The sequence below is a fragment of the Dromiciops gliroides genome, chromosome 3, assembly GCF_019393635.1.
Source record: "Dromiciops gliroides isolate mDroGli1 chromosome 3, mDroGli1.pri, whole genome shotgun sequence".
Lineage (NCBI taxonomy): Eukaryota > Metazoa > Chordata > Mammalia > Microbiotheria > Microbiotheriidae > Dromiciops > Dromiciops gliroides.
Genome location: NC_057863.1, coordinates 57,129,718 through 57,157,250, shown reverse-complemented (window position 1 = coordinate 57,157,250; position 27,533 = coordinate 57,129,718). Strand labels below are relative to the sequence as shown.

At 37.8% G+C, this 27,533-nt stretch overlaps 1 protein-coding gene across 1 annotated transcript in view; it reads right to left on the bottom strand.

The window, feature by feature from the left end:
• Window positions 1–27,533, bottom strand: part of DNER (delta/notch like EGF repeat containing) — a 287,309-nt gene that overhangs the window by 83,924 nt on the left and 175,852 nt on the right. Inside the window, exon 7 of the mRNA XM_043993335.1 lies at window positions 17,532–17,645. Coding sequence (XP_043849270.1) covers window positions 17,532–17,645 — 114 coding nt within the window. The remainder of the gene's footprint in view (window positions 1–17,531; window positions 17,646–27,533) is intronic.

Sequence of the window (27,533 nt, the reverse complement as noted above, 5' to 3'; positions counted from 1 at the left end):
CCTTGAAGTTGTACTTGATAAGAAACAAACCAGCATTTGAACTCAACCCTTTCCAGTGCTCTTGCCATGATACCACACTCCCACATTTTCAACCTATTTACCTCCTGCTTGATCTGACCTGTAATAGCTGGGTCTGCCCTGCATTTTACCAGACTAGTCACATCCTGAGACCCTATTACCTAATCTTCTTCCCCAATACCCAGCCTGACTCACCGAGTTCCTGTGCTATTATTTGCTCTGACCTTTGCTACCATCCTAATCCTGAAAGTCTTGCCAGAATCCCTGGATTTTAGACACATCCTCTGGTTCAGATGATCAATTCACTTCCCCTCCTCTGAACTTCTTACCAAGTTTGAGATTCTCAGGTCTTATGGAAAAAGTCAAAGCTTTTGAATAAAAGTGTACATCCTACTGGATTTTTATTACCGTTGTGCCCTTGGGTAACTCACAAAATGAAGCCTGAAGCTCTTATCTCTAAAATGAGAGGGCTGGACTAAATGGTTTCTGGGGACCCTTTTAGGTCTGTACCTATTTAGGTCTGAATCTATGACCATCAACTTCCAAATATGTTCTGATATCTAGCCCATTCCTTTCTCTACTCCCAACCCTTCAGTCCCACACTTGTTCCCCATTCTTGGTCCTGCTTCCTTGCCTTACATCCAAAAGAATTACTGAAATTCTTGGCACTGACAAAGATCTATTATGACATGATTAACATTAGGGCAAGAACTAGATACATTTCGAGTTTAGCTTTGTCCAAATCCTAAGAAAAGTCTGGCCCCTCCTTAGACACACACTTTCCCATGTCTTCCAACCCCAACTATTCAGGCTGGTTAGACTCTTAGCTCCCAGCTCTGAAGGAAAACCAAATCCGTTCTGACTGACTCTCCAGAGACAACTCTGACTCTCCATTCAACCCTGTCGTGTCCCAAAATGGTCCCTGTCCTCCCAAATCCCAAATCTTTTGTATTTGTCATCTTCTAGGAGAACAGCTTAGGTCAGATTTCACAAGATGCTCTCCCACATCTGGCTTTCATTCATAAATTCATCAAGAAACAATGATCGCTATTAAGGGTTGTTCCGTACGAAAGTGACAAACTCCAAAATGTCACCTAACCTACTCTGTTTAGTCATTTTTCAGTCATGTCCAACTCCTTGGGACCACATTTGGGATTCTCTTGGTAAAGATAGTGGAGCAGCTTGTCATTTCCTTCTCTAGCTCATTTTACAGATGAGGAAAATGAGGCAAACAGGGTGAAGTGAGGCCAGATTTGAACTCATGAAGATGAATCTTCCTGACTCCAGACTAAGTTCTCTATCCACTGCACCACCCAGCTGCCCAAAACTTACTCTAGAAATAAATGAACAATATCTGAATACTTGGAGCCTGCCAACTACTGTGCCAGGCAAACGAAAAACAAACCAAAAGTACATAACTCTCACATTATTTTGCGATGGTCTCCACTGACATTTTCATTGGCCTGCTGTGTGATTTTCAATATTGGCCTATTTTCTGCTGCTAATGCCATTTACATCGTGAGGTTCCTATAGTACAGTGAAAATCCTGAGCCATCAGAGGAGCAGTTAAGCACGATCCTAATAAAAGCCCATGGAAATAAAGAGCTCATTCATTCAACTGTGAAACAACTAACATCCTTCACGGCTGGCCGGGGTTTCTGACTTTTCCATTACACAGACCAAGGCTTGGGCCTACAAGACCAACATCATGATGAATGATTATGCAGAAGGAGGGTAGGTTTGAGAATCAGAAAACCTGGGTTCAAATATTGTGTTGGCTGTGTGACCATGGGCAAGTCACGTAACATCTCTAGGCTTCATTTTTTCTCATCTGAAAATTGAGAGGGTTGGACTGAATGGCCCCTTTTCAGCTCTGAATCTGTGATCATTTTATTTTAATTTCTTACCCTATAATTCAAGGAACTGCAGCTAGAGGAATGTGGTGCCCTGAGATATGTCTGATTATGCCTACCTTATAGAAAGGATCAGGGTTGAATCTTTGATTTGGTTGGCTGAAGTTGTCTAGACCCACCCTTTTAATTAATTCCTATCCTCCCCCCTCCCAATAATGTAAAACATGGTTTTGAGCAAGGTTTAAAGAAATATACACACTTAAGTATATATTAGGTATCATATTAATCATCAAAGGTTTTTGACCATTATTTGACTTAATGGTCATTAATTACTGCCAATTCTCCTTACTAAATAAGAAACAACTTTTATTCTCCTTGAACTACTGTGGGCTAAAAGCTTTCTAGGCTTTATGTACAGCTATAGGTCATACTTTGACTTCTGGTTTTGGCAACAACAACAACAACACCTCCCACTAGCAGTTATCAATTCCATTCTAGCGGGGGCTAATCATCCTAGAGAAAAAAAAAAAACTTTATCTGCATATGCCTCCTACTTATCCCAAGGACCAAAGGTAGTCTCCTGTATCCTTTTGGTCAAGAAAGAACCACCTTCCAACAATGTAACTTCTCTCTGTTACTAACTAGTAAATTCTCTCTTCTTCGTGGCCAAAAGAAGACAGCACTAAGATCATTGCCTCCTACTATTTGCACGTGACTCTCCATCAGGAAATTCATCTTAGTTATCAATTTGCTAACTGATTTTCAACCCTTCCTTTTCCAGTTGATTTTTTTTTTGGTGGGGCAATGAGGGTTAAGTGACTTGCCCTGGGTCACACAGCTAGTAAATGTCAAGTGTCTGAGGTTGCATTTGAACTCAGGTACTCCTGAATCCAGGGCCGGTGCTTTATTCACTGAACCAACTAGCTGCCCCCTCCAGCTGATCTCTTAAGATCCAAGTGACTTTAAATGTTATTTTATGCATAGAGCTTCTTCCTTTCATTAGAGAGGTGGAGGCCTACATATGTAAAATGTTGTATGTGCTATCAGAGAATTTTACTGTCAGTTGGTTTTACTTGATTGCTTTTCTTTTTTATAGAAGATACTTGGTGGTTGGGGTGGGTCTCATAAGTATATATACACAAATGACAGTAGAAAAACAAAGATCATTAATAGGACAATAGATTACATGACTATTTCAAGATTACGGATTAACTAATCTAACACCCACTAAGCCTGCCTTTTAAAGGAGTTTAGCCTTCTCCCCCCTCCCAAGCACTTTAAATTTCATTCAAACAAGAGTATTTATATGGAGTTACATGGTTGTTTTCTCACAGTATAATGAGCACATTTATCCTCCAGTTTTATATAGCTCCTAATTGTATGGGGTTCAATGGCTCCTCATAGGAAAGCCAAAGTGGCCAGATTGCCTGCCTGAATCTATGTGCAGGCATGCCCTGCCTAATACTGACAATTAGTTGTGCCCAAACCTGGTATTGAGTATAACAACATTATGGGGGTCAGTTGGTTTCATGAGAACAACATCATTAGAATAGTAATAAGCCTCTTCTAAAGTTCTTTTCCAATGTGTCATCTTGTCATGGAAGTGACACTGAATTCTCAGAGGTTTTGCCAGCAGAATAGTACTTTCAGCAGGTCCTATCAAGCTGAAAAAGCTTCAGGTATGACCTGCTAATAAGCTGCCTGTTGCCTTGTTATTTAGGAAGCAATTTAGTGAATGTGAAAAGCACTCATCATCATCAGAAAACTAACTGCAAGATAAGGAATCTTTAGCCTTGACAACTTACAAAGATCATCTTCTAAGGCTAGGACAGGTTTGACATCTACATTATGAAACTGTAGACCCTTGAAGTATTTAAATTAATACACACATACAGAGAGAGAGAGGGAGAGAGAGAGGGGGGGGAGGAGAAAGAGAGAGAGAGAAAGAGAGAGAGAGATGTATAGGCATGTATATAAAGTACATGTGGATGTGGATGTGGCTATGGGCATGGGCATGGATATGGATATAAATACAGAGATTTAGATACAGATATAAATAGATACAAATACAGATATGGATATCTATATAAATATAGGTATCCATAAATCTATATCTATCTGCATCTATACATACAGAGATATACAGATGCATATAGAGATAGATAGAGATACAGTGCCATTAAGCTTGCAAAGCACTTTCCTCCCATAACATCTCTGCAAGGGAAAGAGTGCAAAATTTATCATGTTCCTCTCATAGCTCAAGGCACTAAACCTTAAAGATGTCAAGTGACTTGCCCATGTCCATACAGCTAATAAGGAGGAGAGTCAGTGTTCTAACTCCAACCTTCAGACACCAAGTCCCATATTTATTCCACTATTTCATTAGAAGCCACTGGCCAAATGATGTTACAGTACAGTTATAAAGATAATATTGGGGATTTGGTTATAGTGTATTCATGACATTACTGGAAAGTCATACTGGGAGGGGATACTTCATGAATATGGCAACCTCTACAACAGAATAAGCAACCAGTCAGCTGACACATTGGTTATCTCTACAAGCCAATAGAAGTATACAACATGATCCTGGATAAAACGAGTCTTTTTCATACTCTACAGAAAAAAGAAGATATTGGAAAGATGGTTCTTAGGTGACAAGAACTAGACCAGAGTGACAGCTGAAAATATTAAATATGTGCTATTTGGGGGACACTAAAAAATAGTGTTATGCCTGAAAAATTTGTGCAGCTCTTCTTAGGCCTCTCTCTCTCTCTCTCTCTCTCTCTCTCTCTCTCTCTCTCTCTCTCACACACACACACACACACACACAATAATACTGGAAAAATACCCCAAGGTAAATGAGCACTACTAAGGAGTAGTATGAATATCTTATTCACTTTGGCAGTCTTGTCTCCAGTGGGACTAGAAGAGTTTTGAAAGAGAAAAATAAAAGTAAAATTTCACTCATTCAGCTAATGCTTCATTATCTTATATTTCACTGGAATGTTCAGCAAAACATCTATCACAGGAATCACAGACTATTGAATTAAAAGGAACCTTTTTACAAATGAGGAAACTGAAGCCTTGGGAAATTAAGCAGCTTATCCTGGGTCACATAGCCTATCAAAGGAAGACCTTGTTTCAGAACTCAGGTCTTGCGGGCAGCTAGGTGGCACAGCGGATAAAGCACCAGCCCTAGATTCAGGAGGACTTGAGTTCAAATCCGATCTCAGACACTTGACACTTACTAGCTGTGTGACCCTGGGCAACCCTCATTGCCCTGCAAAAACAAACAAACGAACAGAACTCAGTTCTCCAGGCTTACTGGCTAGGAGTCTCCTTGTTATGGGGTGAGGGGAATCATAGGATCATAGAGTTGGAAAGAATCATTGATGCCACTTAGTTCAACTTCCACTTTTTACAGATGAGAAGACCAAGGCACAGAAAGTTTTAAGTAACTTACTCCAGGTTTTACAAGTGGTGAAGCTGGGGATTTAACCCAGGCAGGTCCCCTAAAATAAATTTCCTTTAGCTCCACCTTGTCCAAAAAAATCATAATGTTGGCTCAGCTATTTTATGTGTCGTTTATCTCTATCTGTACCCAAGGCTGCCCATCTTAAACTTTTTCTAGAAAGCTAGGATGCCAGTCATCTTGACTTTTGTCTTGCTGCTGGACTTGGATGACTCAGGAAGGGAGAGAGGCTGACAACCTTGCACAACTCTGCCTCACTCAAAGTCAATTCCCACTCAAGTCAAGACATCGCTCTCATGATATCATTGGTTCTTTCTGAGAATGAAGGACAAAGAACAAGTAGGTCTGTATTACTTGGTTTAAAACCTAGAACATCATCAGATGCAACTGCCATCCTTCATATGTCTTTAGATAATGAGACTAAAGAACAAACAATCAGCTTTAAGAGAGAATTACCTAAGTGTGGTATTTAGCTACCTAAATAACATATATATATATATGTATATACTCTTTAGCTATCCAGATTCAGATTCAGGATGGCAAATGCATAAGGAACCTTGGTGAGAAAACCAACCACCAATGCAATGTCACCTGTTCTGCAACTTAGTGTCTTAGAAAGTTGATGACAGTATGGAGCTTGGAAAGGATTTGTTCAGGGTTACATGGCAAGACTTGAAGCCAGGTTGTCCTGACTTAGAGTCTCTCTCTCTATCTGTCTCTCCCTTCCTCCTTGTCCTCCTCTTCTCTCTCTCCCTCTCTCCCTCTCCCTCTCTCTCTCTCTCTCTCTCTCTCTCTCTCTCTCTCTCTTATTCTCTCTCTCTTAATTATCTCTTTCTGTCTCTGTCTCTCTCTCTGTCTCTCTCTGTCTCTCTGTCTCTCTCTCTCTCTCTCTCTCTCTCTCTCTCTCTCTCTCTCACTCACTCACTCACTCTGTCTCCCTCCCCCACACCCTGCAGCCATACAGAGCAATAAGGTGTAGAAAGCAAAAACAAAAACAAAAACAAAACTACATATAATTTACAGGCAACAAAATCTAATACCCTGCAAACACAGGATTATTGTCTCTCTTGCAGGATGGTTATAAATAATGTACTGTGTAAATCAAGCACCAGAGAAACATGAACTATTATTATTAGCATTGCTTCTTCAAGATTTTAAAAGTACTTCTTAGAGTATGAAAAAATGAAGTTTTGTATTCTTTTTACTTCTGTAAGCTTATCATTTTCTCTGAAATTCCAAAAAAGATTTTATTTTATTTTATTTAACTCATTTAAAAATCCTATTTCAAGCCTGGTGTTAAGTGTTTTTCACTTTTCTAAGCATCCTCTCATCTTTGTGTCCATGTAGTTCATTATCAGGTTCACTGTCTTCCCTGAATTGATCTGTCAATTCACTGAAAAAAATCAAGGCAGTAGAAAGATAGAATAAAAAAAGATAGAAAAGATAAAAATAATAAAAAAGTAAAAGATAAAAAAGATAGAAAGATAGAAAGAAAGTAGAATAGACGAACTATTCGCCAAATGGCTAAACTGAGCTGTGTTCTCATTGTTGTATGTGGTTGCTTTGGAATCATGCAGACCCAGCCTTGGATTGACATTCATGATTTTGTCTCTCACTCCTGTGATCTAAACCTCTATAATTTCACAACTTTCCCCAGATGTCAATCTCTCAATTTCAAAGAGTAGGAAAGGGAAAGAAGATATTTATCATCCAGAACTCTCTGGATTTTTTTCTATTATGGAGATGTCTGAAACAGAATATATTAATTCCTGGTAAGATTTGGACCAAGTCATGCAAATATTTACTAGCACCTTCCAACCATGTAATGAAATTTCTATTAAATCCATAAAGCATTAGCATTTTTCCTATTTTATTATATTTCTAGTTTATGCTTTTGGCTGCTCAATCAGTTCTATAACGTTCCAAATTTCTCTTGCTCACCAAATATCAGTATTAAATATTTTGTTAGTATATAAGCTGGGTGGTCTTTGTCTGGGTGGCCTAAGCCTAAATGGAATTTCATAATATCCATTTCTCCTTATATTTTAGCTCAGTGATTAAAGAAGGGAGAGAGATGAAAAGCAGGGTTGTGCTTCTAGCCAAAGTCCCTTGGACTTCGTCTCAATGATTTAGTAATTCCCTTAAATAGTTTATGCTCCATAATATTTCAAGTTGGAAGGGAAAACAGGGATCATACAACCCCAAACCTTCATTTTGCAAATGAAGAAACTGAGACTCCAGGCAGCACAACCACTAGGAGAGTGAGAACTTGAATGCAAATCCACCCATGATTATGGTCAAGGAATTCATATTAATGTGCTAACTTCCTCTTTGAAATTTTCAATCAAATAATCAGTGGACAAGCATTTATTAGTTCTTACTATGTACCAGGCATTGTGTTAGATGCTGGGGATACAAAGACCAAAAAAGTGAGACAGCAATGGGACCTGCCTTTGGGGAGATTCTAATCTATTGAGGGGATATAACCAGTAACTAAAAGAGAGAGATAGCTAGATGATAGAAAAATAGTGACAGATATCAACAGACATATAAACAGAGATAGATAGATGATTGATAGATAGATAGATAGATAGATAGATAGATAGATAGATAGATAGATAGATAGATAGATAGATGGATTGATGGATAGATAGATGATAGATAGAGATAGGTAGATAGATAGATAGATATAGACAGATAGACAGATAAATAGATGATAGGTAGACAGACAGACAGACATAGATGATAGGTGGGGGAGAGAGAAAAACAAAGACAGAGATAGAGATGAGATGAGAGAAAGAGATGAGAGAAGACTGGTAGGTAGAAAGAGAGATGGATAACATTAAATAACAAACTTTATTTCATTTTCTTTTGTGATATTCCAACAATTAATAGGATCATAAAATCATGCTTTAAAACTTGAGTAAATCTATGCCAACCTTCTCCTTTTGCAGATGAAGAAATGAAGTGCGAGAAGATAAAATATTTTGCACATGGTCACAGAGAATCAGAGGCAGGATTTGAACTTGGTTCTTCCTGCCTTTAAGTTCACTATTATATCCATTGTGTCACACTGTTCTTGGAGGTACAAAAATATGCACAACAAATATTCTCATTCATTCCTTCCTCAATTTTTTTGAGACTAGGTCTCCCTATCTCATCCAAACTTGAAGCATAGAGGCTACTCATTGGCCAGATCCCACTGTCATTTGGCACAGAATGTTTGATCTGCTTCATTTCCAATCTGGGTCACTTCATCCCTTCCTAGACAGCCTGGTATCTCTTTCCACACTCTCAAGGACTCACCATATTGGTATTGGACTCAATGCCCTTAGAACAGTGCCTGACGCATAGTAGGTGCTTTATAAATACTTGCTGGCTGACTGGCTGCAGACTCCCAATTAGCTTCATCCACTGCAGTTCAGAGCTTCCAAGCTCAAAGTACCAGCCTTAACCTCCCAGTGGAGCAGGCAATATGGCCCTATGCCACCATGCCCAGCAGCTGCTACCAATTTTTCAATGTGTTTCCCTTCAACTCTTAATTTATGTGACAGTGTCCTTTCTCAAGAAACATGGAAATGAAGTCTACAAGTGAAACTTTGGAATTACAAGACCAAACATTTTAATGAAATTCAAATATATTCTAATCAAAACAGCTTCCCTCTAAAACTGATGTTCTGCTCCTGATAATAGGATCACAGCTGCAAGGTTACCTGAAGAGAGGGAGATTGGTTTATAGCATTCAAGAAGCAACAGACAGGCCCACTCCTTCCCGAACCATGTCACTTGTGAAATACTAACATGGACATGGTGAATTTCCTTACTTTTCTTTCACAAATTATATATAAATATATATGCATGTATGTGTATGCATATGTATGTATGCACACATACACACATATATACACATGTGTATATGCATGTGTGTTTATATGTGTATTGTGTATATGTTTGTGTTTTATATACATATTTGTGTGTGAATGTATGTAAATATCTATATAAATATAGACAAATGTAACCCAGCTCTCACCCAAATGACTTCCTGTGTATGTCTACTATTCTAAGCTCATCATTCTGTCCACCAGTCAAGAGTCATAGCATGTCCCTCCATATGCAGCACACATTTCCGCCACATATATTACATATAATCTATATACACACATATACATACATATGTATGTTACTACATATGCATAACATTATATTGTGTATTAAGTACAGGGTGGGCCAAAAATCATGATGTTTTAATAACTTTTTGAAAATCATTTTTCTTTATTTTTAGCTATTTATGAAATTTGATTTTTCACACATAATGTAAATGTATTTCTTATATATATATTGTATATGATGGTATGGTATTACAGATTTAAAAAATTAAGGAATTATTAAATATTGAAAGCCTTAAATGACTTCTGGCCCACCCTGTATATACAATGTATGTGTACATGTAAAGAAGAAATGTTACAAAATAGATAAATAGATAGCTTTGCAGTCCATAAGACTTTGATTCAAGGACCATCCACATCTAACAAATCTGGGCATGTGTAGCTGAGAAAGTTGTTTCATCTTCCAATGTCTTCTTGAAATTCTCTGCAACCATGATTTGTATTGGTAGAAGAAGTCTTCTCATTCACAAATATCCTATACCAATGAAGTCAAAGGTCTAGTCCATAGAAGTAGTAGTGGTGGTGGTGATGGTAGTGGAGGAGGAGGAGGAGGAGGAGGAGGAGGAGGAGGAGGAGAAGGAGGAGGAGGAGGAGGAGGAGAAGAAGAAGAAGAAGAAGAAGAAGAAGAAGAAGAAGAAGAAGAAGAAGAAGAAGAACTATTTCTAGCAGTAGTGGTGGTGGTGGTGGTAGTGATCATGGAAGTATATAAAAAATCTTTAACAAACAAGAAAATTGACAAATACATGATTGTACACTTGCCTAAATATGACACAGAAAGGGAAGAACACACACACACACACACACACACACACACACACACATTCGCCCTGTAAGACATATGAGCATTTTCAGACAAGTGTAGTCTTGAGCACTCCATGATTCTTCAGCTGAATCATCACTTTTGTTTGTAATGTGTGTTTTCTCATAATTTATACCATTTCCACCCAATAAAGTGTTCATTTAAGAATATTGGGGGGGGCACAGTGGATAAAGCACCAGCCCTGGATTCAGGAGGACCTGAGTTCAAATCCGGCCTCAGACACTTAACACTTACTAGCCATGTGACCCTGGGCAAGTCACTTAACCTCAATTGCCTCACTTAAAAAAAAAAAAAAAGAATATTATGGGGGCCCAATATGTGTGAAGTTGAAAGTGTCAAAAGAATTTAGAACACTAATGTACTGGGGCAGCTAGGTGGCACAGTAGATAAATCACTGGGCCTGGATTTAGGAGGACCTGAGTTCAAATCCAGTCTCAAACACTTGACACTAGCTGTGTGACCCTGGGCAAGTCACTTAACCCTCACTGCCCCACAAAATAAATGAATGAATGAATGGGTAGATAGATAGATAGATAGATAGATAGATAGATAGATAGATAGATAGATAGATAGATAGACAGACAGATAGATAGATGAATGAATGGATAGATAGATGAATAAATAAATAAATGAATGAATAAATAGATAGATAGATAGACAGACACAGACAGACAGACAGACAGACAGACAGACAGACAGACAGACAGACAGACAGATAGATAGATAGATAGATAGATAGATAGACAGACAGATAAGTAAATAAACAAATAAAAGAATACTAATTTACTAGCACCTATTAAGAGGTGCAGAGTTGTTTTCATTACTCATTTTTGACACAAGGAATCAAAAAGCTGCTATTAAAATTTGAAGAACAAATCTTCCCTGATGGTTAGAACCTCTTCACAGTTGACACTTTCTTCTATTACTAATGAATATGTATATCCTTTTTTTCCTTCTGCTTAATCACACTAAAGGATGTATTTGCCCACTTAACAAGGAGTTTTTTGGGTGCTGGCAGCTGGTTTTTACCATAAATAGAGTTCGAGACCTGGAATTAGGAAGTCCTCAATTCAAATTTGGACTCCAACCCTTACTAGCTGTGGGACCCTAGACAAGTCATCGTCATCTCTGTCTGCTTCTGTCTTTTTACAGAATGAATAATGATAGTGCCCCTTTCCCAGGGCCGTTAGAGGATAAAATGAGATTATACTTGTAAATCGCTATGCAAATCTTAAAATGCTACATAAATACTAGCTAGTGATTTTTAGCAGGTTCTGAGTTATTCGTAGAATCATAACTATAGAGTCAGGAGAGACCTTATGGTCATTTGGTCCAATCTGGCCATTTTACAGATGAGAAAACTGACATCCAGAGCGACGAAGCAGGTTCCCAGTGTAACATCAGTAGCATATGGCAGTAGAGGATTTCGAACCTAGGCCCTGTGTTCCCAAATTGGTCATTCTTATCAGTGTACCAAGGTTCTACCTTTGTCTAAGGGGGCTCTCATATTAGAAGACTATGAGCTGCTTCATGCCAAAATGCCATTTCTGCAGTGGAAAAGTCAGAATTCTGATTGGTCCTGACATTAACAACCATCTCCATCTGTTGGTACCATACTTGAATGATGACAGATTCTAATCAAAGCAAAGGACTTGAAGCAGTGCCTGATACATTGCAAATGCTTCAGGAACTTTCACTGATTGACTGATTCATTCATTCATTCATTCATTCATTCATTCATTCATTCATTCATTCATTCATTCATTCATTCATTCGTCTAGGTCAATACAACATCTGAAATATCCTTGCTGGTAAAAAAAATCAGCATTGGGTGATGTAGCCTGGGAATTGGTCCTACAGGGGTCATAGCTCCAGCCATCAAAAACCCAGAAAAAAAGAAAGTTCTTACTACCAAAGTCCTTGGCACTGTCAAATGCGTTAGCATTGAAAACTGATGTGATTTTATTTGTGAAAATAACATCAAATAAGAGGCATCACCATAGCTTCACTATTGCATCCCAAGGACCATGGAACCTTTGTCTGACTTGCAGCCATAACATCCTGTATGTGTTGCCTCCCCCTTTAGAATGAGAATTCCATGAAAGCAAGGGCTCTCTTACTCATCCATCTGTATGCCCAGCACTTGAGCACACTACTTTGCACACATTAAGCATTTAATAAATGCTTTATTCATTCATAAAAGGAAAAGTCTATTTATATGAGTTTCCCTAAAACATTTTACATGAGACATTTTCTCAAGGTAGATAGTGAATCACTGATCCTCAACACTAATCTCTTATTATCGTGCACTTTAAAGGGATACATTTGTGTCAGGAATGTAATTAGATATGAAAACAAATATCACCTTTGGAAGGAATAGTGATGTTCTTCTACAGATAATTTTTTTTTCATTTTATTCCACCTAAATTTAGGCAATGCAATACTTCAAAGAAAACAAGACTGGATGAAAATTGTAGGAGATGAGGTCAAGTTCACTTGTTTATAAAATCTGCATTTTATACACTCTTTCAAATTCTGATAATCACAGTATACATGCATAATTATATGTTTCAAATTAAAATGCACCCAATTAAAAAAAAACAAGGACTTCAAAGATCTTCCAGAAAATCATATTGCTCATATCAACTTAAAAAACAGGAAATATATTTTTTTAAAATTTCTAATTCAATTTATCTTATACCCCTATGCTTATGAATTGAAGGTTTTCTTATAGTCATTTTGCATTCTTTGTCCACTGTCCTGGGAAATAGATTCTGAAGATACACTTTTCATTGAGAAGCTTTCCAAAGTTGAGACAGAACCCCCAGGGCAGGAAAAGGAGAAGTGAGTGCAGGATAGAAACTGATCCCACATCACCAAATTCTGGGCTTAGAACCCATCCCCCATTACATAGGAGATAAGGCAGAACATGTTACCAGTTATAGGTCATAAGAGGACTCACCCAAAATGAGTCTCTTGGGGCAGCTGGGTGGTGCGGTGGATAAAGCAGTGGCCCTGGATTCAGGAAGACCTAAGTTCAAATCTGGCCTCATACATTTTATGCTTACTGTGTGACCCTGGGCAAGTCACTTAACCCTCATTGCCCAGCAAAAAAAGAGTCTCTTTTCATATCTTATGGGAAATGTGCACTGAACAAAAAGATTATTCATCAATGTCTTAGGGACCAACAGTCCATCTTGAACAAATAATCTCTCCTCTTGTTGTTGGGATTCCCTCTTGACTCTGAGAAGTCTAGATATTCATTCTCTTCCTTTTCAAACTGTGTTTGCCTTCTTTGTGCCCATGAACTTGGACCCTTGGGAGAGGACTTAGAGTTAAAAAGAGTGGAGGCCTGGAAGCTACTCTGGCCCTCTAGGGCTCCCCCAGACTCAGAAAAAGGATAAAGATAAAAAATAATGATTTCCATATTGAAAACCTACTTTCAACAGCTTCATGGGCCCCTTTATGGATTTGCTAAAAATGCATCTCATTGTATTTACAACAAACAATTCTGAATTGTTTTAAAGAAGAGATTTAGAGATCAGGGGCTTTTCTTTTATGCCTTTTCTTGTATCCTCAGAACTTAATCTAGTGTCTGGTACATAGTAAAATACTTAATAAATGCTTGTTGACTGATTTACTGACCAATATTTGTGAATTTATATCTTGAAATAAACAAGTAGCATATGGTGGCATATGAAGAACATTAGATTCAGAAGACTGGATCTGAATCCTGGTTCTGCTCTGGACTACCTGTAGGATCTTGGACAAGTCTTTCCTCCCTCAGAGCCTCAGCATCTTCATCTGTAAAATGAGGGGGTTAGTGAAGGTCTCTTGCAGGTCTAATATTCTGGTATCTAAGCTCTGGATTGTTTTTATCATCAGAAGTGAAAATCTGGTGCCTATAAAAACTCATAATTCAATACTTGAGCAGTTCAGGGACCCCATCCATGTGAAGCTGCAGATTGAGGCCCCTCCATGCTTATCCAGCTTGTCTGCATCTTCCCATCAGACCTTCCCCAGTGTACTCAACATGCTGGGGCTTCTGCTATCGATCTGTTGACATTGCCTGGATCCCAGTAGTGCGTGCAATCTCTCCACTGATCATCCCATCTTTGTTGCCCATCTTCCCTCCACTCTATTCATATTTCTTATGGCATCCTCAACTGGTGGCACAATGTACAGAGCCCTGGGCCTAGAATTAGGAAGACCTGAGCTCAAAGCCAGCCTCAGACCCTTACTAGCTGTGTGACCAGACACAAGTTACTTAACCTGTCTTTACCTCAGTTCCTTCATATGTAAAATGGGAATAAGAATAGTCCCTATTTCCTAGGGTTGTTGTGAGCATCAAATGAGATAAATACTGTAAAGTGCTTAGCATGGTGCCTGGCATATAGGTAGTGCTACACAAATGTTAGTTATTGTTGTTGTCATTGTGATTGCTATCCTGTGGAATTGCTACAACCTTCCAATGCCCAACAGATGGCTTTCTTCCCCCCTTCAATTTAGATGATTCTCAGATTCAATTCTGCAGAGACAGGTGAATGACTTCCATATGTCACCATCATAAATATATTGATACCAAAAGGAATTTGCCTTCCAATTAAAACTTTTATTTAAAGGTATAGCCCATACTTATAATTAATCAAAAGATATTTATTAAGTACTTACTGTGCACTATAGACAAAAGCCATGAATGATTATAAGCAAACATTTCATAAAAATTAAAATTGAGTAGTTTAATATAAAACATTTTCAATCCTTACAGCAATTTAGCAAAAAAACCATAGCAGTAATCTGTAATTCTTGATGTATTATCACTAGAAAATAATATCTAATTTGTTACTGAGGTTAATTTATCTTATGATGAGCTTGGAGAATAGACTTGTCATTGCTGGGAGTGGGGAGGTAGCATCAAGGTTTCTGAGAACATATGACTAGATCGTGTCCTCAGAATATGACTGGATCACCCCAGTAACTCTCTAGGAATCCTGGAGATGGCTATTAGATATTGGGTTCCCCCAGGTCCTGGATCCACCCAAAGCATTTTTGTTTTGGTTCCCCATACCCGCATCATTTGAGGTTCATATAAGTTTGTGTTTTGGGTTCCCTTGTGTTTTAGCTTTGCTCAAATTTGATTGGGTGTTTACAGTTATTTATATCTATCTCAATCTCCCTTGCTTTCAAATTGCCCTCTTGGCAAAATTGCTTAACTGTATGTACCCTGTGTGTGGGGGGAGGGGCAGGGGAGGGTATCTTTGTCTAAATCCAGAGCCTGGACACGAAGCCACACTTTTCTGGCTCACTCTCCACTACCAAAGAACCTAATAAATTTCTAAGCTATTTCAGATTTGGGGGTTTATTCTATGAACAACAATTAAAATCTGTAGGAGACCTAACAGCTATATCTAGTCCATCTACCAGCACCACCCAGTTTTACAAATGAGGGAGCCAAGACCCAGAAAGAGGAAATAATTTGTCCAAGGTCACATCCTCATTCTTTCCATCCAGGCTTTCCTAGTCCTTCAAGTCCCAGTTAAAATCCTTCCTTCTATAGGAAGCCTGTTGAAGGGAATGGAAATAAAAACTTCCCCCTTGATGCTAGTGCCTTCTCTTTGTTCCATTTAATTCTGTATATAGTTGTCTACATGGTGTTTCCCACATTATACTGAGTTCTTTAAGAGAGAGGACTTTTTTTCTTTCTTTTTTTGTTGCCTCTTTGTATCCTCCCTGCTTAGCACAGTGCCTATAAATGTTTATTGACCAAAAGACCTAGGTAGTAAGAAGCAAAACCAGTCTTATGATTCCTAATCCCAATGCTCTTTTCAGAGATTGCGACCTGTGATATCCATGGAATAAGGAACTCCCAATATGAAAACTTCTTCTAGAATGTTGCTGAGTTCTACAACTTAGAGCCCGAGTCACAAGACTCTACTTACTAACCTTTGCCTTTTACAATCTCTGGCTTCTTTCACACCTCACCTAAGACATCACTTTCTGCAGGAGGTCTTTCCCAGTCCTCTACACTCCATAGGGTCCCTACTTCCCACTAGTGCAAGTGTCTTTCCCCCAAGATTACCTTCCATCTACTCCATATGTATCTCATATACATCTATTTCTGTATATGGTATTTTTCCTATTAGAATATAAGGTCCTGGAGAGCAGGAACTGTTGTTGCTTTTTCATTTCTAGGTTGTTTCTTTTTTTACCTTTTTTGTATTCTTCAGTGTGTAGGTACTTTAAAAGTGTTTTTTGATTCAGAGTTGCTTGGAGCACTGAGAGGTTAAGTAAAATTAACCACAATTATATAGTTAAGTATGTGTCAGAAGTGGGACTTTTGGATCCCAAGATTATCCACAATACTGCCTCACTTTCTAATTTGCTATACAACATGAGAAAGCTCCTTCACGATGCCAATAGACTCTTTCAGCAAACCAACAGCAAGGATGCTATTTTGTTTTGGGGGTTTTATTTAACTTAATTTGTATTATATTTTATTTTAGTGTTATTGTGCAGATTGCACAATTGATGGCAGAGATCAGAAATAAATAAACACATAAAAATTTAAATCCACCCAAAACTGAAATGGGAAGAATATACTTCTTTAGAATTCAAAATCGCTCAATTAATAACACTGGCTTGACAGAACCAATTTTCCAGGTATAACTTCGCACTAAAGACAATCGAAGCAGTAAAAATATTCAATGAGAAAAGCAGTCCTGGAATTAGGGAGGCCCAACAGTCAATCAGCTAAGTCTAATTTGATGAGACTTCATAATTGATTTACTAGCTGAAAAGAGTTGAATCAACAGATGAAATTGACATTTAAATCTTTTAAAGTGGATAAATCAAAAAAAAATAGTTGAAAGAATTTTTATCCACTGAATTCTCTCCATTAATATTGTTTTAAATTGATTCCATTTTTCTGTGCCAAATAGCTTTCAATGCATTTTTAAAATAATAGAGCTTCACAAGAGTATTTCTCATACCAAAAAGACCAACATAACTCAAATTCTTCTCCCATATGGAGAGGAATAAGAATCTATACCTCCCTCTATTAGAAGCATAAAACAACAAAAAAAATCCTACTACACACAGTCTTTTAAAAAACACTTTAAAAATGGAAACCCAATAGTATTGCTTCTAAATAATATTTACAAAATTAACAGAAAACGTATTGTTTAAGTAATGATGCTATTTACCTTCCGGACATTGGCAGCTGAATCCACTGAGATTCGAAATGCATGTTGCTCCATTTTTGCATGGTTCTAAAATGCAGTAATCCACCATGGACTGGCAAAGCTCACCAGTGTAACCTGAAACACAGTGTCAATTTTTCACATTAGAAATACAAACTAATTTCCTAAAAAAAAAAGAAAATGACATTGTTATTGACACACTCACATGAACTTCCATTCTTTTAATAAAATGAGATTACCATCCCAAAACAAAAAGTTTTTGGTCCCTTTACACATTCTGAATAATCTGAATGGTTTCTTCATCTGTAGAGTGTGTTTGGAGGCGGGAAGGAAGGAGAACTACATAATTTCGGGCATTTCTTCAATGTCTAATAATCTATGCACGATGAAACAATGGGATGAACCCAGGTCCTTGATTCAGAAACCCTGGCTTTAAATACAGGCAGGATTTGAAGACAATAATAAGGATCTCTTATCTTTGTTATCTGTGTGACCCTGGCCAAGTCATTTAATTTCTCTGTGTCTCAATTTCCTCATCTGTAAAATGAGAGGGTTTGATTCAAAGGCCTCAGAAGTTACAATCATAACGAATGTCATCACAATCAAAATATATTGATTTGCTTATTCTTAGAAATTATCTACAGTATGTGTGCAACCTTATAGCACAAATTACATAAACTGTATGCTATAGCCCTTATTTTTCAGGGACAGATAGGCCTGTTACATTGCCTTTCAAGGTTCTAGAAGTTGGGGTATCTCCATTGTCTATCAGCTTGAGCCCTCATCAGTGATATTCCACCATTTGTTTGGGGCTTATGACTAAGGCTCTTTAACTTAGAATTAGATTTTACAAAAGGATATTTACTTTAAAGACAAAACAAGAATATAAAAACAGTCCTTCTCCCTTCCTTCTTGGGGGTACACTCTCCTCCTCAGTCTCTGAGGAAGGTAGGCTCAATTTAGCTCAGTTTCCACATAGTATCATTCTCATCAAGTTCCCATCCAGAGGCTGTATTATAGCAGGATAATTCCTTGTCTCAACTATTGCTGGATGGAGGGTCCAGAGATCCCTCCTTAAGCATCACATGGTTAGTTGACTAGAAGCAGTTACAGAATGTCTATACCTGCTCCATCTCACCAAGACATTTTTACTTCACATCATCACAATTCCCCCTGGAAGCAGCTCCCGAGTATCCTCCACATGGAGTGAAACCATCTCAGGTGATCTATATACATGCCAGAAAAATATTATACCAGTCACTATCCAAAGACACCTGGAACCAAAAATATCTGGGAGGAGACCTTATAGATAATCTAGTTCAGCTCCAGTGTTTTAGAGATGAAAAAAATGGAGGTACCTATAATATTAAGCACTAAGTATCAATCAACATCTATACACCAGGCCACAAACTCAACTCAAATAATTGTGAAGGGGGCTTACTATTGTCATATTGACTGATAGTAATATTTTAATTTTTCAGGAAGGCAAGATAAGTAGGAATTGAAATGTCTCTCAGCACCTGCATAAGCACAAAGGGCTTCCAATGAAATTCAAATTTATTTTGAATTTGACAACACAGTGCTCCTGGGGGACTTTCAATAAGACTAGCCTTTCTGAATTATTTGTGTTGAATGACTATCATTAGTCCTTGGTCCCTGGGCCTTGCAAAGAATGGTTGATTTCAGATGAAAGCTGTGGGGAGCTATTCACCAGAGCTGCAAATTCCTGCCAAATGAGTTACAAGCTACGGATTGCAAATGGAATGCCAGTTGTCTAAAATCCCCCTTCTTCCTCACATGTCTCAATGCTATGCAACAAAATCTGAATAATTAAAGAGATCTAAAAAAGAAGTAAAAAAACCCCTCAGTTTCTATGTAAAAATTCAAATCCCAGAAGGAAAGAACTAATTGTTTCTAAGCTTAAGTCCACCACTGTTGTTGGCTCTTGGGTCAGAGGTTCATTTGCAAATGAAAGTGGTACATTTGGAATAGGAGCCTGTAAAATAGTGAGGACTGGGCTCCCTCCTGTACATATGAGACCCAAGACCCAATCTGTACAACACCTGGGTGTACCGAGGAAACTTGAGGGAAAAGAAAACAGGGCTCTGAAGAGTCTCTTCTTGCATCAGACAATATTGTTCACCTGTTTGTTCTATATTCATCAAGAAAGAAACAATTTCTTTTCCTAAGCTTACAAACCAAGAAGCTGCCAAGCAGCCGACTAGAACAAACCATCAATTGTTGCTAGGCTGCAACAACTTGAAATTGCAAATAAATCTCTCAGTCTCTCACAGAAATGCTCATTTCATTCTTTGAACATTCATTCCCAGCACCTGGCCTGATGCCTGGCACGTAGTTGGTGCTTAATAAGTGTGTGATGATTGACTGATTGATAGATTAGCTCTCTACAAAGGGAAACAGTGGCATTATAAAACATAAGCTCCTAGTTTTCAAACTATGTTAGCTTGCTAGATACAACAAGGAGCATCAAGCTATATGTATGGGTGAATTATGACGGGATGTAGATGATAATGGTGATAATGTTGATGCATCCTGAAGACAGTGATGTAATCAGTCAGTCACACAAAAAGGTCATAGATTTAGGGCTGAAAGTGACCTTAGAGACCAGCCTGTCCAACCCCTTCCTTTTGTAGATGTGGAAACTGAAATCCAAGGAGACTCCAAAAAACATAAACTGGGAAAAGTTTAGAGGCCATTGAATCCAACTCCCTCATTTTCCAAATGAGGAAACTAACGCCCAGGAAGGCCAAATAACTTGCCTAGGGCCACACAGCTAGTAAGCAGCCAAGGAAGGACTTAAATCCATGCTCTGTGACTCCAAACTCTATGTTCTTTCTACTACATGAAACCGCCCTCCTATGTCCCTAAGTTGAGTGAGGGTTGGCACTAGACTGGGCTGATGGTACCAAAATCTCTCACTCAGGAATAGGGAGAATTGGGTGAGGGGAAAACACTGTGCAAGAATATGCAGAAGTAGATATTTGAAGCAATGAGATGGAGATGATCAGTGGCAAAAGGTAGTTGAGAAACTTTAGGTGGTGCAGTGGCTAGAGCATTGGGTTTGGTGTCAGGAAAACCTAAGTTTAAATCCTGTCTCAAATACTTACTAGCCATGAAGCCTTGGGTACATCATTTAAATTCTTAGCCTCAGTTTCCTGATACATAAAAATGGGGACAATAATAGTACCTACTTTAAAGGCTGTTATGAAAATCAAAGGAGATCATATATGTAAAGTGCTATATTATTGTTGTCATCATATCATTATTAAAAGAACAGTTAGATCCAAAGAATTAAAAGACCTGAGGTAAGGGAAAGCCAATGACAGACAAGTTGTATGTTTTCAGGTTATAAGAGTTCAATTGAACTGATTCAGAAGCCCTGAATTCTTGACTCTGGAATGGACACTGAAACTTTGCTGTTGTCATTCAGTCATTTCAGTCATACCCAACTCTTCATAACCCCATTTGGGTTTTCTTGGTAAAGATGCTGGAATGGTTTGCCATTTCCTTCTCCAACTCATTTTTCAGGTGAGGAAACTGAGGCAAACAGGGTGACGTGACTTGCGTAGGGTCACCTAACTAGTAAGTGTCTGAGGCCAGATCAGGGAGATAAGTCTTCCTAACTACAGGCCTGGCAAATGAGAAAAATAGAGTCCAGCCTCAGCAACCTCTCTGGGTTGCTATGTGGATTACAAAAGTGCTTTATAAAAACTAAGGTGCTCTAAGAATGGAAATGGTATCATTAACCAATGACTAATGTCATGGCCTCTGAGAATCATGTCAAGGGGCCAAGTCATTTTCAATGATCCGGCATACATTTCTAGTCAGTATATCAATTTGTGTCATCCCCACTTGCTTTGTTCCCTTTGACAAGCTAAAGACAGCTGAGCTGGGAGTCAGGAGGGAATCATGTGTCTTAGAAGACTGGTTTTCCTTGCTCTTAAACCCTAGGCAGTCATTTTCCAAATGCCTCAGACAATGAGTGAAGCTGAAGGTATGACATCTTACCATTGACATTGATGCAGATTTTTTTAACCTCTCTTTTTTTTTTCTAGAAATCTAGTTCACGAACTTTTCACCATCAGGAAGAGATATCTCTTTTTCCTTTTGCCTCCTTAAAATCTGGTTTCATGACTCAGAAATACTAACCTAAAGAAGTGAATTAGAAGCAGTTTAAATAAAAGGAAATACAAAGATAGTTCTGGATTCCCAATCTTTCTTTTTTAAAAGTTTTAAGGCATTACGGTGGGGAGAGGGGTGGAGCAAAGGCCATTGCAGACTCTTGTTGCTCAGACCTCAGAGTAGTGTAGAAATAAGACTCTATGTTAAAGACAGAACAGGTAAGATACATATTTTTGTTCACCATGGGGTTTTCAAATTCATATTCACATCTCAATCTGTCTTTATGTGTCACAATAAAAGTGCTTAAGCCCAATATCAATAATGCTGTGATTCCTCACTTCTCTTTCTGTCCAAATAGCAAAACTATTGGTGTGCCTAGCTCCATTTTTAGACTCATCAGTCTTTTGTGATCCCAAAGGTTATAATACATTAGCTGCAAGTTTCATCTACTTTCCATCACCCTTACTACATGACCTACTCAGAGTCTTTTCCCATAAGTTACAATGACTTTTCTTCCATTTCGAAAGCTCTCGTCTAAAAAACATTTTTCTTTAAGCATCTTCATGACCTCGAGCAAATCACTTAACTTCTTTTGGGTCTGACTTTCTTCATCTGTATAATGAAAAAGTTGATCTAGAAAACCTAGAATATTCCTTCCATCTATCCTATGCACTTACATTCTAGAAAAAGGTGTACCAATCGACTAATTCAATGTGCTTCCCATCAAACTTCATATCATAATCTGAATCTGTATTCTTCAAGTACTTGGTTTTTCCTGTGTGAATTGTATAAACAATATCTCCTAAGTGGCTGAGGATTTATTAAGACATACCTGTAACATTCTGAGGCTTAATATCAAATGCCATCCTGAACATCTAGAGAACTTCACTCTCAATAGGTCACCCCCTCTTTATACAAGACATCCTCCATAACACTGGAAAATGCCATTGGCAAAGATGCACCTCTGTTTCATACCTTGCTTGATTATGATAAACAAAGTTATTTCTGTGGTTGTACCTATCAAGGAATCTTCCACAAAACTAGCATAGATATTTGAGATAAATTTGTAAAAGAAGAGCCCTTCAAGCTGTACTTTGTTCTACTAAACAAATTGGTTTTTGTAATCAATAGAGAAGTATGGTGTTAAATTACATTATCTACAACTCTCAGCTGTATTCTACTATACAGAAAATCATCTATAATAGGCTTCCTATTCCCCCCTCATATTTTCACCAAAGATGCCCTCAATATATGCATAAGCAATTTTCACACAAGAATTTTATGGAGATGAATTAAAGGGTTCATAGCTCAATAACCCTCTGATGTATTTTCACTTGTCTTTTGGGGGGAGTACATATCTCTTGAGACAAACACTGCAAAAAAGAGCAATAGTTTTGGCCCAAAAAAGAAGAAATAAGATTATATATTGAAAACTGAAGTCCATAAAGATTAAGTGACTTGCTTGAGATTACACAGCTAGGAAATGTCTATGGCGGGACTCAAATACAGCACACTATCCACTTTACTAAGCTTCTCTATTGCATTTGAGGAACTTTTGTTGTTGTTCGGTTATTCCAGTTATGTCTAACTCTTCTTGATACCATTTGGAGTTTTCTTAGCAAAGATATTGAAGTGGTTTTGCTATTTCCTTCTCCAGCTCATTTTATAGATGAGGAAACTGAGGAAAACAGGGTTAAGTGACTTGCCTGGGGTCACACAGCTAGTAAGTGTCTGATTTCAACTCAGGAAGATGCATTTCCCTGACTCCAGGCCCTGAAATCTATCCACTGGGCCACCAAGCTGCCCCTTGGGAACTAGCCTGTATTTTCAATGATCCCAAGATGCTCCCTGTCACCAAGGGCCATGGTTTTTAGTCATTAATATTCTCCTGGAAGTGCTAGATGACTATGAATCATGGGAAACAATGATCTCAGAAAATTCAAAATGACAAATGTCCTAAAAGACAATTTCAAGGTACAGTGTAGTTATAGCTGGCTTATAGCATATTTCAAACTAAATCTAGGATGCAAAAAACGACACATAGTACTGGAAAAGGTGGGCTGGTCATAGCCTATGAGTAAAAGTTAACAGAAGGATGCCTACATCTTACACTGGCTTCTACAAAGCACTAAAAGATGCAAAGGATGGTCTTTGTTACATTATGTAAAAGATGAGTGGGAGAATGTGGACAAGAAGCACCCAAGTTGAGAAGGCAAGGAGTGCAGATTCACCGAAATACCCAGCAAAAAAAAAAAAAATTTCTGATGTCACCACATACGGCAAACAATGTCTTTACATAAGAGATCTTCTTTACATAAGAAAAGCTTTGTCATGTCATATACATTTAGGAATTTTCTGGTCTTTTGGAAGTAGTTTAGATTCCTGACATTGATTATATGGCTCAAAAAACTTTAGACCATCAAGGAAGACAATATTGTGCTGCCTCCGGCTATTGAACTAATCAGATCCTTCAGAAATTACTCTACTATCTCTTTCTCTCAGACTAGTTCAGAGCAAACTGCCTGCTGATGGTGACTTCACAATGGCTAGCTCCTTCTAAATAAACCGCTCCTCCTAATCATTATCTATTTTATAAGCCATCTTGAAAGAAAATACATGTTTTGAAAAAAAAAATTTTTTTAAAAGAAAAAAAAGAAAATACATCTTTTGAAAAAAAGAAAAAAAGAAAATACATGTTTTGAAAAAAAAGAAAATACATGTTTTGGAAAAAAAAGAAAAAAGAAAATACAGCAAAGAATGAAAGGGACAAACAGAGCTGGCCAAATGAATCTGATCCCAGGACACCTGCCTATCAAACCATTGCTTTTAAAATATTTGCTTTCCTTCTGAATTTTGTGTTTGCATGCAACTTTGTTTTATGATATTTCCCCGGGGGTGGGGATAGATAGATAGATAGATAGATAGATAGATAGATAGATAGATAGATAGATAGATAGATAGATAGATAGATAGATAGATATAGGTAGATAGATAGATAGATGATAGATAGATGATAGATAGATAGATAGATAGATAGATAGATAGATAGATAGATAGATAGATGGATGATAGATTGATAGATAGATAGATAGATAGATAGATAGATAGATAGATAGATAGATAGATAGATAGATAGATAGATAGATAGATAATTCCTCTGCATTGCTCTGCCTCTGCAAGACAGAAACTAATCACCTCTTTGGAGGCATGGCCCGAAAGCAGCCAGGGAGGGAATGGTGCAGGGTGCTATTTTTACCTCCTGGTTCTTTTAATAGATTAGCATGTGCAGTGAAGTGAAGCTGCTAAGATTTTGACTGAAATAATAATTCTATCCAGGACCCACCAGCTTTAGCACTTGGGGGGTCCAGGCATAGAGCTGAGATCCAGTGGCGGGCCTAAGATTAGCACACTGAGACAAGGAATGAAAAGGGAGAGTTAGTTCGCTGGGCAAACATTCAATTTCAGAGCTATTTCATTCCTAAATTTAAAGACAAAAATGATTTACCAGAAGAGGAAAAGAATATGCATTGGTAAGAAGAAAACCACACAATGAACAAAGAAAACAGAAAAAAAAAGTTTAAATATCAGAGGCGGAGAAAGGAAGAGATAACAAATAGCTATGAAAGCCAAGAAATGGATTGTAATTAAACCAGAGGAAAATCATCTCAAAATCAAAAAGGAAAGAAAAAATGAAATCCTGAAAGAAAAGCATTCAGCAGGATTAGGAAAACAAACCATGATAAGCTAAATACATTAAGTGATTATGTCCTATAAATAAAATGTTTCATTAAATCTTTTTTCCCATGAAACTAAGTGGGAAACAGATTTTTAAAAACAAATCAGATAATCCTGTTAAATAATAAAACAGACAATTTTATTTTATAGCTTCTGTATATCAGACATCAATAATTCAAAGATCTGGAATTTTATCCTTGGTGTTTCCTCTACCAATGCAAACCTCTATAAATTAATGGGAAATCTTTGAGAGGGGTCATAGTCAAAAACATTCATCAGCCCTTCCTAGCTTAATGATGAATTTCTCTGAATTTATCTGGGTAGGTCCAGGGACAACAGATCGCATGCAGTCCATTACCAGATCATATTCTCAGTCTTCCTCAGTTCCTTAGAATGCGCCAGAGGTTGGATCCCTTAAACACTACAGTGAGGCATTAGAATAGGACTTGAGTGCATAAATAATTCAGAGGAAAGATTAGCCAAAAGGTCCTGGGTAAGGAAAACCATGTGTCGAGTTAAAATAAATATTCTTTGAAAAGCTATTGTGTACCATGCAATGAACAAAGTACTATATGTTTTTTTTCAAGTTAGCTTTTTAAAAATTTTCTCTTCCCTAGCTCCTAAATAAAAGAAAAAAGTGAATCCTCATTTGAGTTGTATCACCAGGCATGGTGCCCTTCATATAAAAAGGGCTAAATGTATTAAAATGAAGAAAGAGAGAAACAGAAAAGGAGAAACCAAAAAAAAAAAAAAAAGGAAAGTGAAATCAATCAACATAAATCATTTATTACATGAAAGAAAATGAAAAGGAAAGAGAGAGAAGAAAGAGAGGAAGGGGAAGAACAGAAGGAAGAAGAGGAGGAGGGAAAGAAAGAGAAAGGAGGAAGGAAAGGAGGTGGAAGAAGAGAATAAGAAGGAGGAGGAGGAAGAAGATGATGGTGACAATGATGGTGATTGTGATGATGAGACAATGGGAAGAGAAGGGGGAGGTGAGACAGACAGGAAGAAAGAATGATGAAGACAAGGAAGAGAGGAAGGGAAGATGAGAGGAAAGGACAACAAGCCCTAACTTACCTTTCAAACCCATAGTCTTAAAAACTTTAAGTCTGGCAATCACAAAAGGGAAGCAGTTGTGTAATGAAAAGAGCACTAGATTTAGAACCAATGAATCTAGGTTCAAATCCTGCTTCTGTCACTTATAGCGTATATGACATTGAGAAAAATCACTTAATCTCTCAACTTTAGTTTGTCCATCCATAATACAAAGGTGTTGGGCCAGTTGACCTCTAAATCCTAAAATGCTAAGACTTTCAAAACAAAATAACCTTCATTAACAATTACCTGCCTGGTGCTCTCTGAAAATTCAGCCAGAGGATAGAAAGCATTTCATTTAATTATAATTACATTGTGATACTTTGGTTAAGCCTACATGTGAAGTGGATTCACCAATAATTCTCAGCTGAGCTCAAATCTTAACAACTACATCAAAGGAAAAATTTTCCATCTTTTTCATTCAACAAATATTCACTGAGCACCTGCTCTGTGCATAGCTCTATGTTAATATCCCTGACTCACCAGAGGGACTATGGGAAGGCTCTTTCTTACCATGAAAAAGATTATAATCCAAGACAAGAATGTACAAAGAGCAAGGCAAAAATGAATATGATTAAGTGTCAAAATGAGTAAGCCAGAGAGCAAGCATTTAGGAAAATGGAGATGGAGAGATGGATGTGGCCAGGAATGACTTAGAAAGGCTTCATAGTTCTTTGAGAATTAGTATAGAAGGTGGAGAGTACTGCAAGGAGAGGGCATAACATTACCAAAATCTTGGAGCTGAGAGGAAACATGATGTGTTCACATGTCAAAGGAGACAAATTTAGCTAAAGTAGAGAAGGCTCTTATGGGAAATAAGACTAGAAAAGTAGAAATGATCTAGATTGGGGGCAGCTAGGTGGTGCAGCGGATAAAGCACCGGCCCTGGATTCAGAAGGACCTGAGTTCAAATCCAGTCTCAGACAGTTGACACTTACCAGCTGTGTGATCCCGGGCAAGTCACTTAACCCTCATTGCCCCACCCCCAAAAAAAAGGAAAGAAAGAAAGGAAATTATCTAGATTTTGTTGGATCT